A 14,422-nucleotide genomic window follows, 5' to 3' on the forward strand; every position below is an offset into this window, starting at 1 on the left:
AGGCTTTGGTTTTCTCCTGTTGAATAAAAGAGCCACGCTTTTGGTGTGCTCAAAGTGAGAAATTGTCTCTTGCATCTTGCCGCAATTTCCACACATTGGCTATTTGTCTAGACTACACGCATGCATGCACACAGACACCCATTTAATTGTATATGATTATGTCATATGTGTGACATGTATGAGACTGTCACTATTTATTATGTGCTTAATGTAAGTAATGTACTCCTGGTATTGATGAGATGACCTTTTTAAGCAGAGAAGCATATTGAGCAAGGGGTCGCAAATCAGTCTTGGCTAGAAATCCTATGTGCAACACATCTGTAGCATGTTTCTGTAACCTGTGATGTGTTTTTGCATTGCCCGTGTGACAAATACAGTAAACTAATGAATCAATAAATAGTAAGCCCTGTCCAGAAGCTAGACTTCTCCTCATCAAAGTGAATTTGAAATTACTTTCAGGCAGACATAACAGATCAATGTGACTGCCTGTGATGCAGAACTACCCCCTCTCTTGCCCTGTTAACAGCAGTAAACAGTGTGGAGGCAGCCAGTCGCCCAGATGCTACAGAGTGCCGCTCTATTTATTGTTTGAATACTTATTTCAAAGTGGTTCCCTTCCTGGGCATCAACCCTGAGGGATAGAGTGTAGCACCCTACTCTTCGTCCTCACCACATGTCAGTAAAACCACCATGCACACTGAAGAGATAAGGAATAGGGCATATATCTAAAAGCCTAAGACAGCACTGTATGGGTAATGCATGGATCTGTCAGAGTCACATTATCCTTTTCATCATGTCAGTTTGTTTGTGTCTCACCAGGGTTTGAATTTTCCACAGCAAAGTGCACAATGTTCATAGCTCAGATTTCAGCACCTGAATGCACTATTGCTAAAATTAGTATGCATATACAGCTGCTTTCCCACATAGAGGTAAGACAACTTTGGACAAGAATAAAGATGGGAATTATTTTACTAAGTAGCGTGCTGCTGTACAACACATTGTGTGCACGTGTTTTATCCATGATAGTGGTTCTAGGTACCATACCTTATGGTCAAGATACTGGTATACATTTACTGCATCAGTCTATATACCATAGAACTTAGGTGGATCAAAGGATCCTAGTTCAGACACTATCCAGGCAATTCCAGTGATGCTGTTATTACAATAAGTTAAATGGACTTGGTAAGTCCAGGACAGATCACAGCAGCCAATCACACTGATAATAACCATACAGCTGGTTTACTATTACTTTACTGTAATATTTGCAATGCGTCTGATGATACATGGACTGAGGACATAATCAATAATGTTTAAGGAACTGATTCCAACAACAGTTTTATATTTCCGTATTATCCTGGTTTGGTTTTTCAATATGGGAGCTGTTGTCTTTGTTCATCAACAACCACCACTGCCACTGAAAATGTATCTGTTTACAGAGTTACTGTAATATATTTTTATTTATGTTACATATATTAAGTTGTTTATGTTATGTCAAGTCATTGTAATGAAACAGCCGCAGAATTAGGTATAGCCATATAGTTAGATAGACTCTATTTCTGGTGGTAGCTGAGTGGTTAGCGAGCAAGCAAGTTAAGCTAACTTAACAGTAGATTAGTCGACTATCCATAAAGCTAACGTTACTGTGGCTAAAGCTATGGTGCGTTGTTTATGTTGGGCCCATAAAGAATTATAAGTAAAGACAACAAAACTGTCCACATGTCGACATGATACAAGCCTACGTGATCACATACGTGCCCCCACGCAGTTGCTAGTAGCCAAGGACGACACCAAGAGTTAAAAACATGATGGACTCTTCAGAAGAGGTCAATATTCACTCAAGTTTCTGCATGGTAAAAAATAGTGTTGTCAAAACAATCACACTAAAAATTACTTTATGAGCATGTTAAACGTTATTCTAATGAGAACATTGCCATACAGTTTTTTCTCCAGGCATTAGCATGAACCACTTGACATCCTAGCACATTTTAGCAAGCTGGATATACTGCAGCAACCTATGTGGCAATCCTACTCGTGGGGTAGACCAGCGCTGTTAATCATGGTCAAAACAAATATACTAAAAAAAACTTTATAAGCATGTTGAATGTTGTAATAACGTTACTGCGAGTTTAGACACTAAGCATTAGCATGAGCCGGAAACTCGGTGTTGGACAGCACAATTGGTCCTTCCCTGACAAGCTACTGGTGTGCTAACCTTCGCCAAAGGCTCTTTCATGTTCCAGCCCGAAGGCAACATGAGCAGACTTGGTGTGTGTCCCTGCTTGAGATTTTGTTTCCTCAATGGCAAAGTCGAGCCCCTGGGTGTTTTTGTCCTCTGGTGTGAGGGACATTAGAAGACATCTTCGTTAGTTGGAGTGCTAAACGCGAAGATGCTGAGCAGTAGCTGGTGTGCTAACGCGCAGAAATAGCCGTACCGTGTAACGGCTTGGCGGGTAACGCCCCAGTCAGTGGTGAGACCGTAGAGTCAAAGTGTTTCGAAGGCAGCTAACGCCGGAGAAGTTAAGCTAGGATAACTCCGGTTTGTGGACAGTTAAACTAGCTAGCCTGCACGACAGAAAGACATTCAAAGCGAGAAGAAGTTTTAGAATGGTGTCAGCATCGGGTGGACCCACCTGACTTCTGCTTCTGAGGAATACACAGGGGCGCGTATCCCATAGTGAGACAACAAAACAAATGCTATGAATGAGAACAGGTCTTTACTGAATAACTGTTTGGCAAAGTGACATGTAATAAATAAAACAATTGTGTGGCAAAAAAGGTCTGTATTGCTGTTGAGTATAATTGAAGCAACTATTGGGGTCAAAGGTTATGTGATAATACCATTCCCAGTTCAACCTTCAAATTACAGATTTCTCTTGATTAAAACATTGCTGGAAAAATTTGGGATAATGTAAGTACACAACTCAACAAATATAAATAATATAGGTATAGTCATTTTTAGACATTTTAATGCAGAAATATTAAATATAATATCTTTTAGGACAATAACTGAGACAGCAAGTGTCAAAACCAATAAGATTTCTGTTGAGGACAGGACAATACATCATTAGAATCTGAATTGGGAGGTAGAACGTTTGCTGCTCTGTGTGAATTTTTTTTTTTGAGCTGTGGTAACTTTTTCCATTTCTTATCTTTTCCACAGTCTGGGAGAAACCCTTAACGTAGCATCTGTCCTGCATTACGGTTATTGCACCTACATTGTCTGGGTATTTAAACCCGGTATTGATCCCTCCTACAGTAGCCATTTCTGTCAGTTCTTTAAAACTGTGGCATAAAAATGGTCAATAAAAAATAAACAAAAATGCAAGAAAAATTGCATATTATCACAACAGCACTGGTTGAATCATGCCTTAAATTAAAGTACTAAAGCTAAATTATGCCCTAGGTGTCAAACCAATCTATCACAACTAATACATTGAAAACCTTTGAAGCCGCATCATGATGAATAGCTTCAAATGTGCCTTTAATCCACTGAGACCAGGTCTGGTTCTTTACAGTGCTGCTGTGTTAAAGTCAGCATGTCTTCTCACTATGCTGCTCATGGAAGGATAGTGCTGAAGACAAAATTACCTTCTATATCTGCCTGTCAGCACATTGTCTTCGTACTCTGTCGAGTACAGTGGATCATTGACTGTTGAATGATCTGGTAAAAGTAGATGATTACTGATGACTTCTATAGGATATATATATATATATATATATATATATATATATATATATATATATATATATATATATATTACATATATATATTACAGTTAACCTATAAGGAGTAGCCAACCTACTACAGGCTTCCTCTTCACAGACAGTGATTTGGATTTCACATCTGTAGCTGGTCTATATTTTCAACATATGCAGCTGGTGGATTCTGCTTGCTTGAATTTAACTGACTTTACATTTTGGGGGTGAAAAACAAGGCACTGGCCCTCCCATGACTGGTCACTTTCAAGGCAAACTCCCGCCCACACACCTCCTTAGTTTACCTTGATTGACAGTTAGAGTTCAGGAAGCACAGAGTTTTTTTTAGGAAGCTTGGAGGTTGGTTTCCCGACCAAAGAACTTCTTTGTAAACGACAGTGCAAGATACATTATAAATAAAGGACTGTATAAACGTCTCTTATCCGTTCTGTTGTTGGAATATGTAAAACGCTTTGGAAATGTCTGTAAATTCCTGCTGATGTAGGTACCAATCCCATACGTTACCACTAACATTAGAGCTATCGTTAGCCTTCGCTAACTTGGCTGTTGATAGCCTGGCCGGCCAGTCCAACTAATCCAGGAACAGAAATATTTTATGATGCGGTGTATATATAAGTTTTCACTTCTACAATTCTTCCTTTATAGTGCTGATTGTGCTACATCATAAATAAAGACAGAAAACCACTTTTTTGGCCGATTACACTCCGTTTAGGAACAACATTGATATGATGTATTTTATTGCTTTTTTAACCAACACATTGATAGCGGTTTCCAGTATTTGTGTGAGAACAAAGAGCAAAGAAAACAGATCAGTGCAGCCAGGAAATATGATCAGGAACAAATCTTTCCAATTATTCTGACACCACATGATTGCGGCACAAATGCCAGGTCTTGCAATGTTAACAAAAGTGAAAAATAATTTAGATGTCTGACCTTTGCTAGGAATGGCTAGAAAACTTGCCCTGTTAAATCCTGTTGGGTGCTAATGCTAGCAGGAGGATAACACAGTGATTTCATTTTTCACTTTACTGATAGCACGCAGGAATTCTCCTTTAAGGGACCGTGTTCATTTCATGGAATTCTGTGAGATCAGGTTGGACAGGCCAACAAACACACAAACCGAGCCGAACACATGACCTCCTTGGTGGAGGAAAGAACAGTGATTTTATATAATGTTCCAATAGGAACTAACAAACCTCTCTATAATGAGTGATTTGGATGTTGATGCTGAAGGGAAATCCAGGTTAGGGTGAAATTACTCTACTCTGATCTGTCCTGACACAGTAAACAGGATTCAAATGACTTAAAGGGATACACATGCATACTACTGCTGAGTGAGTGCTCCTCGCTACTCCTAGCTTCCCCCAGAGACCACTCATTATTGAAAACTGCCTCAGGAGCCAGGGCTAGCTACTTCACAATAACCTTCTAGATATCTTCTCTTCTTGTTTTTATAGAAATAGTCCTCTTTTTGCTTGGCTTTGTATTATCCTTTTTTCTCTTTTAGATGATAATGCTACAGGCAGCTGCACTATCTTAAAGACAGTTGTATACATTTCACAAGATGGCAGAACAGCTTGGAAGCTATTGTTTTAACAGTGCAATCAGGGTCAATCCTACAACCGCTAGTTATGTCCTGTCAAAGTATCCTTGAGCAAGTCACTGAACCACAAGCTGCACACCTACTGTGGGTATGCTAGGGAAAAAACAAGTTGGCTACATGATATAGATTGACATGTGAATATTGATATTTTAAATACAGTATAGTTGCCAAGAATATTGCCACCAATAAAAAAACAGGAACCTACTTAGTGAATCATAGCAACATACAGCTACATATAAGCCATTTTCAGAACTGACCCACTGCCTGCACACACACACACACACACACACACACACACACACACACACACACAAATACACACACACAAATACACACACACACACACACACACACACACACACAAACACAGTTAGCCAATGCTGTCTCATTCTGAAGACAGGATCCTCCCAGGAAACACACACACACACACACACACACACACACACACACACACACACACACACTAACCCATTTATTCTGTTTGATGCCACTGTTGCCTCACTCTATCCACAATATGACCCATAATTAAACAAACATACACACTATAACAAATCGACAGGCTCATATTAAAAACAGGGGCTACTCCCAGCCTCCATACCTGGGTGCCGGCTTGTGGCAGCTGTGGGAACAGAGCCAGGGTGGTTGGTCTCTTTGGTCGATATTTATCCATGACAGCACAGGTTGATTCCCCTTTGACAGGCAACAGCTTCCTCCGTGCCTCCTCCTCTTCCTCCTCTTCTTCTCCTCTTTTATTATGCCAGTGTTGCCGCTTCTCAGCTTGGACAAGGCCTCCCCCACCCTCCTCTACCTCCCTCTCTTCCCCGTCTTCCTCCTCGATCTCCTCAGCATCGATCAGATCCAAGATAGGCCTCTGAACACACCCCTTCCACTCCCTCCTTGCATGCTTATTGGCTGGCCACAGTGTCACATAATCATCATCACCATCATCTTCCTGGCAGGAGCAAAGTGGAACGGAGGAGGAGAGGAGGGAAACAGAAAGAGAAAAAAAGAGGGAGAGAGAGAGAGAGAGAGAGAAAACAAGAGAGAGGTGGGTATTGTTGAATAGAGATGGGATGAGCAAGGGTTAACAGAGAGAAGAAGGCAGGGTGGAGAGAGAGACAGAGACAGAGATGCAGAGAGGGAGAGAGGGGGGGAGGAGGAAGTCAGGGCCAACCAATCAGAGCAAGGCATGACATCACCAGCTGATCTGTCTGTGGTGTTTTCTGTGAATAAAGGCTAATAAACACTGTGCATTTGCCTGTGCTGTGTGTATTTGTGTAACCCAGTCAAATAAGATTAAACAGGAACAGTGGAGAGACAATGGCGACAGAACTGCCAACCAATCAAACAACAAGCAGCCAGCTAACTGGTCATTTACCCATGTAGCCACAAACTCACCAGTCATTCTGCCAGCCAAACAAGTAATTAATTAATCAGTCCATCAGTCTTTTATTCCACCAGCCCGCAATCAAGTTCTTTGGCCAATTATCCAAAAAAAACTGTCTATCAGCCTGCCAGCAGCCAGTCAGTCAACCATTAAACCAGTGAACAGTCAGTCAGTCAGCTAGCCAGCCACCAAACAGTCAACCATTAAACCAGTGAAATAACAAACCAATCAGTTGACTGTTGACTGTTTTATTAACATATCAGCCTGCAAACCAGTAATTTACTAATTTGGCTACCTAGCCAGTCATTTATGGAGCTAGAACAATGACAGTAACCTGTGGTATTGAAAATAAAATTTGGCATTGAAACAACAAATATTGGCATTGAAAACTGTTGAACTGAAGTATAAAAGACAAACATCAAAAAGTAATAATCTCATAATCCTATGATATTATTTCACTTTGACATTTGTTGGCATCATGATAGGTTTTTCAATGTCAATGTAAATTTTTTCTTGATGTCCGTGTCTTTTCAGTGACAGTTTTTTTCTTTTACGCTGTCAAGATTTTTACAATGTCACTGTTTTCAGTTTCAACTTTCTGTCACTGTTTTGGCATAGGGAGGAGGAGCCTGAGGGGATGGATAAAGGGGGCGTGGCTTACGGGTAACTTACAAAGGCTACTGGCGAGAGACATAGTCATTCAGTCAGCAAACTAGTCACTCAAAAAAACAAAAAAAAACTGTCAATCAATCCACTAGCCATTTATCAAAATAATCAGTCAGCCAGCCAATTAAACAGTCAATAAAAAGAATAGTAATAGTGAAATACTGCATATGGTTAAAAAAAAAAACATCACAGGGGTTTTCCTGCATAAAGGAATATTTGGAGCACCACCAAAGAGGTTTTCGCAAGCCCCAAAATGATAAGAACTGAGAAAAAGTGGCAATTCAAATCTTCTCCAAATGTGTTTAAGAGCATTTGAGAACTTTTACTCTGTCTGGAGTTGTTCATTTGAGTCTATAGTTGCCCCTGATACACATGAAGAGGCACTGAAATCCCTGGCCTTGATAAAGCTGTTATAGCAAATGATTATTAGTGGCCTACTTACATATCCAGCAAACATATCTAGCCTACATGAGCAGTTATTTTGTGTCATGTTAGTGTCCACCTAATGAAGGTAACTTTTTTATTTCTTTTATTTCTGTTTTGGTCTTGGAGCTGCTACATGTTTGACCATTTTCACCATCTAAGTGCTTACTTCTTCATGACTTCTGACTTTAGTGCAGGGTGGATTTAATAGAGCTTTGTTGCTCTTAAAACTTTGCTAGCAAACCTTTAGCTTTCTGGCTCAAAGCTGAGCTAAAGAGTTCTATGAGCTGAGCGGACTATAAACACCTTACTAAGGTATCTAAGGTCCATCCTATTTATTGGAGCAGTGAACAACATTTGCTTTGCATAAAAACCTTTTGGGATGGGAATGATCGTTCAAGGAATAAGTCAAACCCTAAAGGGAACAATTTCATTTTTGAAAAACACTTTAGATTTTGATTGTCAAATGTTGTACATGGCTACAGATTGTGTTGTATCCATCCATCCATCTTTGTCATCTTCTTATCCGGTATTGGGTCACAGGGGCAGCAGCTCCAGCAGAAGACCCCAAACTTCCTTTTAACCAGCCACATTAACCAACTCTAACTGGGGGATACCGAGGCGTTCCCAGGCCAGTTTGGACATATAATCTCTCCACGTAGTCCTGGGTCTTCCACGAGGCCTCCTCCCAGCTGGATGTGCCTGGAACACCTCCCTAGGGAAGCGCCCAGGAGGCATCTTTACCAGATGCCTGAAACACCTCAACTGCCTCCATCGACGGATCTTGGTGGAGACCGAAAGTCCTTCTCCCACACCCACTGCTTTGCCTCTTTCACGGCAGAGGCTGCAGCGCTGCCTTACAACTGTCTCTGAATCCCTCTAGTATAGCACATCCCGGAAAGACTCCTTCTTCAGTTGGACGTCTTCCCTAACCACCGGTGTCCACCAGGGTGTTTGGGGGTTACCACCCCTTGAGGCACCTAAGACCCTAAGACCACAGTTATCCACCGCAGCTTTAGCAATGGAAACTTTGAACATTGTCCACTCAGGTTCAATGTCCCCAGCCTCTACAGGGATGCATGAAAAGCTCCGCCGGAGGTGTAAGTTGAAAGTCTGTTGGACTGGGGCCTTCTCCAAACGTTCTTAATTTACCATCACTACCCGATTGAGCTTACCAGGTCTGTCCAGAGTCTTCCCCCACCCCCTGACCCAACTCACCGGCAGCTGGTGATCAGTTGACAGCTCCGTCCCTGTCTTCACACGAGTGTTCCGAACATACGCCCTCAGGTCAGATGAAACGATTATAAAATCTATCATTGACCTTTGGCCTAGGGTGCTCTGGTACCACGTACACCTATGAGCATCCCTATGTTTGAACATGGTGTTTGTGATAGACAATCCATGACTAGCACAGAAGTCCAACAACAACGACTCTGGTTGAGATCAGGGAGGCTGTTCCTCCCAATCACGCCTCTCCATGTATCTCCATCATTGCCCACGTGTGCGCTGAAAATCCCCAGCAGAACTATGGAGTCCCCCACTAGAGCCCCATACAGGACTCCATTCAAGGTCTCCAAGAAGGCTGAGAACTCCGAACTCTTGTTTGCAGCATATGCACAAACAACAATCAGAGCTTTCCCCCCCACAACCCGCAGGCGTAGGGAAGACACTCTCTTGTCCGCCGGGGTAAACTCCAGCGTAGCGGTGCTCAGCTGTTGGCTTGTGAGTATCCCCACACCTGCCCGGCGCCTCACACCCTGGACAACTCTGGAGTAGAAGAGAGTCCAACCGCTATCCAGGAGTGTGGTTCCAGAACCTAGATTGTGCATAGAGGTAACTCAACCAGATCGAACTGGTACCGCTCCACCTGCAGCACAACTTCCGGCTCCTTCCCCCACAGAGACATTCCACGCCCCTGACCTTCACTCCCACCCATGTGGCAGCGCACCCACCCCCAGCGTTTACTCTTACAGGTGGTGGGCCCTTGGGACGGAGAGATAGGCACCACGTAGCTAACCCGGCCACCAGGCACTCGCTGATGGGGCCCCAGGCTTCCTCCTGGTTCCTCGTTAGTTCATAGGGGGTTTTGAACCATTCTTTGTCTGGCCCCTCAGCGGAGACCACTTTGCCATGAGAGACACTACAAGGAGCACAAAGCTCCCGACAACACAGCCCTTAGGTTCATAGGGACACACAAACCTCTCCACCACAATAAGGTGATGGTTCCGGGAGGGGTTGTTGTAAGTTAAGTTTGTTTTTCTGTGGAGCAGCCTTACGTTCTCTTTGCAAATTGTTCTAGTGGCTGGGATTGAGGCAGAGGGATGGTGTAAATATCAATTTATGGTCTGATAACCATACAGCCAATCTGGGGTACAGTTTTACACCTGGCACAAGAAATACTGTATGTGTTTAAAAATCTGTATTTATCTCTTTTCGTAACACTGTTATGTCTTTGGAAGATTTGGGACAAAAGTATGACATTCATTTGATGTATACAATGTATATGCAGATAAGGCACACATCTAAGACGTACAACTCCCTAGCTTTACCTACACTTTGGGAGAGTGGAGAAATCACTTGAACAGCTGTCAGAAATAAGGGATTTTAACAATAAACTCAAGAAAAACAAGAGAAAGTGCTGATGAAAATGATAATTCTAGTAATTGAAAATGAAGTCACGTGAAGAATCAATATACCATTTCTCCCACTGGTCCTCCCACTTCTCCACATCCTCAACAGTATCAACAAAATGGACTAGGTGGAGATGAGGGGTTTAACAGCTTCTCTGGAAATTTGGAGTTCTCTCTGCGTCCAAATGTTGTAAGATAACTGGAGACTGTCCTAGGTCTAAGCCATTTCTTCTGAGCCTGTCTCGGCTTTTGGCTCAAGTTAAGCAAGTACTGCTACAGCTGGTCTTGGATCTAATGAAGCAGAAGACCACGGTCTAGTGAAGAGACCTAGACCTGGGTCCCCGGGAGCAACAGACCTAGGATGATTGAAGAGGTGGTCCTTGGTCTACTGGAGCTGTGAAACTAGGACAACTGAAGAGGTGGTACTGGGTCTACTGGAGCATAGACCTGGGTCTATTGAAGAGATAGTCCTGGGTCTATTGGTACAGCAGTCCTGGGGTCTACTGAAGTAACGTTTGTGGGTCTAATGAAGAGGATCTAGATCTGTTAGAGAGGCAGACCACTACTGAAAAGATGGTCCTTGGTTTCCTGAGGCTGTTTGTATGTTCTGGTCTGTTGGTAGATTAAAGAACTCTTTCTTTCTCTGTGTCGCTGGTCTCAGCACAGTAAGTCAATGGCATACTTCTCTGTTAGAGAAATCCAGTGAATTCTCTCTCTCTCTCTCTCTCTCTCTCTCTCTCTCTTTCTCTCTCTGTTTCCAGGATAGGGACAACTGCTAGTCTGATCGATCAGAGAGCCATTATAAGCCACTCCCACAAATCAACTCTGTATATTTCTCTCCCTCTCTTTCTCTCTCTCTTAGAGAGACTGGTTGGGCATCACTGCATTGACCGTGTCTAGGAGCAAAAATTTAGCTTGAACACACAAACCTCAAATTCCATGCAGTTTGAGTTGTGGGAAATAAACAATTGACATGTAGTGTCTTTAAACGCTAGATGTAAAGTTGTTCACTGTCAAAGTGACTTCAAAATAAATGACAGTCAATGGAATGTTAACGGCTGGTGAGTGCTAGGTAGCATATAAATGGTGCCATAAGAGCTACGCTTAGTGGAGGCTGGCTTACACCTTTGAAGCATTTCAGGACTCTATTTGTCCATTGTTTATTTCTAAAGAAACATAACAATGTATAAAAGGCTCCATTACCTTGTATCTCATGTTATAGCCCGTAGCAGACATTTTTGTAAAAATAGGCTAAGGATTGTGTCATAACCATCTTTTACTGTCAATGGATGAGAGCCGACTGCAGATGTGAGTCGCGCATGCTCAGACTTAAACGGTTTAGGGCGGAACGTGTCATACTGAAATTTTTGTAATTCATGAAACAATAAACTTTTGTCACTTGGGTCATGACCGAAAGAACGAGATCCAGGGTACAAGCGGCCGAAATGGGTTTCCTCAGGAGGGTGGCTGGCGTCTCCCTTAGAGATAGGGTGAGAAGCTCAGTCATCCGAGAGGAGCTCGGAGTAGAGCCGCTGCTCCTTCGCGTCGAAAGGAGCCAGTTGAGGTGGTTCGGGCATCTGGTAAGGATGCCTCCTGGGCGCCTCCCTAGGGAGGTGTTCCAGGCACGTCCAGCTGGGAGGAGGCCTCGGGGAAGACCCAGGACTAGGTGGCGAGATTATATCTCCAACCTGGCCTGGGAACGCCTCGGGATCCCCCAGTCGGAGCTGGTTGATGTGGCTCGGGAAAGGGAAGTTTGGGGTCCCCTGCTGGAGCTGCTGCCCCCGCGACCCGATACCGGATAAGCGGTCGAAGATGGATGGATAAACTTTTCTCATTAAAAACAATAACAGAAGATGGAAATCCTTTCTAAAAACGTTTTAGCTATCTATGATTTTTTTGATTGCTGACGTTAGCTCAAAACGCCATTCAAGTGGCAGCCTTTGTTGTGTTTGATTGCTAACTTGTAGCCAGCAGTGAACAAACTATGTCGGTCAATATTTATTGTATTGCCATTACAGACGTCTTCCGTTAGCATCTTGTAGGCCACTTGTCGCAAAGTGATGCATGCGTAACTCACATCTGCACTCGCCGCAAAGTGATGCATGCAAGGTTCACATCTGCACTCGATTCACATCGGGTTGTGACACCTGTCTGGTTCTGGCTCTGACTACGGGAAGAGAAACAGGACATCTCACTTCAACACAGCGTAACAACTGCAAACACAGCAGGGGGAACAGTTCAGCAGGATGGGTTGAATTATGAATTACTACATTATTATAATTACTTTTGTAAATCAACAATAGTAGGTTGGAGGCAACAGACAGTGAGATTATATATGACATGGAGTTTTTGATGGGATTGTTTATGGGTGTCACTGGTGTGTTCATCTGACTCCATTTCATACATTAAATAATAACAACAACATTCTAGTAAGATAACGTCAAAATCTCAGGCTACAGCATTTCTAAATTAACTCAAAAACAGACACTTGACTTGAGTGTATCAATTATACATCACAAAAATAAAGGTGATATATCGTATCAATAATTTGTCCCACCTATTTACCCGGAAACTAACTTATTCAAGTAAGTTTTTGCACAGCCACGGAAAGCTTTTATGTAGGAAAAACAATAACATAATATACAGTATGTACAGTACTGTATGACAATAACATATTTGACTGTTCTCCATTTTTAACTTTTTTATTACACAGTAAGATTAGCTGTGGGGGCTGGAAAAAAAACAATATTTTTAATGTGATTATGGTAGTCTATGATGAATGGGTTTTGAGTGTGCGTTGAAGGGCAGATTTATTGCAGTGCAAGTTATTATTTATTCTCTTGGAATAACATAGTGACCCTCGTTCTCATACTATGGTTTTGCAAAGTTGTCGTGACAGATTTTAAACACAATCCAAACAGAATTTCCTAAAACTATTTCAAGTATGTTGTCCTGTCGTCAAGGGTATAGATAAAGGGTAATAGTTAAGGACGTTTTGCTGCCTACATGCATCATTATTACAGTTAGTACAGAAGCATCCTTACACCATAACAGAAAGGTTTCAGTGTTTTCAGAAGTCTAATTTCAGATACAATTTTCATTGTATATTTATGTTTTGTGCAATTTAGCATGTATATGTTAATATGAATTGCATATGTCACGCCCAGCAATGTTTTGGCCACATTATGTGCTTTAATTATGTATGCTTTACTAAGTATATTGGCATTGCTGTACAAGAGCGTCATTTATTTAATTTAGTGTAAATGAATTTTGTGAGCTGTAGTCCAGATCCCACCACAAGGGGGTCTCATCTCCCAGTGTGACAGCAGCAGTATCAGCGGGAAGAGGAAACAAGGTGGTGGGTCTCATCATTTCCTTGTTCTTTCCAGGTTAGTCGCTATTATAAAAACAGAATGTGATCAAAAAAACGTCACTATAATGTATGAATGCTTTCCTGTATCTTATCCACGATGTAGACTTTGGTTAATAGTTTTCTAGAGAAACAGAGTAACATGGTCAGAATACTACAGCTAAAGTAGTATTCTGTAGTATCCATCTGCCTCGACCTGTTGGGGGTGAGAGAAAGAGACAGACAGACAGACAGAGAAGAGACAGAGAGAGACATGGAGAATTGTAGCAGTGGATGTCGAGCAGGATCATGGAGGCAGCAGTTGATTCCAACCCTGGGTCCAGACTCCATTCAGAAACACCTTTAGGAAGCAATAGTAGGAGAGAGGATAGGGGAGAGAGAGCACAAGACTACGGGGGTGAGAGAGCACAAGACTCTGGGAAAGGGAAGAAGTCGAGTTAGTAACATGCATCAATGGGATGAGGTTGCATTCAGATGGAGAGAAGGAGGAGGAGAGAGGTGCTTAGTGCATCAGGGGAAGTCCCCCAGCAGTCTAGGCCCATAGCAGCATACACTCACCGGCCACTTTATTAGGTACCCCATGCTAGTAACGGGTTGGACCCCGTTTTGCCTTCAGAACTGCCTCA

General features: G+C 42.4%; 1 protein-coding gene and 1 long non-coding RNA gene across 4 annotated transcripts in view; one reads left to right on the top strand and one right to left on the bottom strand.

The window, feature by feature from the left end:
• mapk8ip1a (mitogen-activated protein kinase 8 interacting protein 1a) overlaps positions 1 to 6,445 on the bottom strand; it is a 28,820-nt gene extending 22,375 nt beyond the window's left edge. For all 3 annotated transcript variants that reach the window (XM_034878358.1, XM_034878356.1, XM_034878355.1), the window contains exon 1: positions 5,919 to 6,445. In XM_034878358.1, coding sequence (XP_034734249.1) covers positions 5,919 to 5,990 — 72 coding nt within the window. In that variant the 5' untranslated portion in view covers positions 5,991 to 6,445. The remainder of the gene's footprint in view (positions 1 to 5,918) is intronic.
• Positions 6,446 to 9,200: 2,755 nt separating this feature from the next.
• Positions 9,201 to 14,422, top strand: part of LOC117948684 — a 16,153-nt gene continuing 10,931 nt past the window's right edge. The window contains exon 1 of the long non-coding RNA XR_004657521.1: positions 9,201 to 9,212. This is a non-coding gene — a long non-coding RNA (uncharacterized LOC117948684). The remainder of the gene's footprint in view (positions 9,213 to 14,422) is intronic.

This window comes from Etheostoma cragini, chromosome 8, assembly GCF_013103735.1.
Source record: "Etheostoma cragini isolate CJK2018 chromosome 8, CSU_Ecrag_1.0, whole genome shotgun sequence".
Taxonomy (NCBI): domain Eukaryota; kingdom Metazoa; phylum Chordata; class Actinopteri; order Perciformes; family Percidae; genus Etheostoma; species Etheostoma cragini.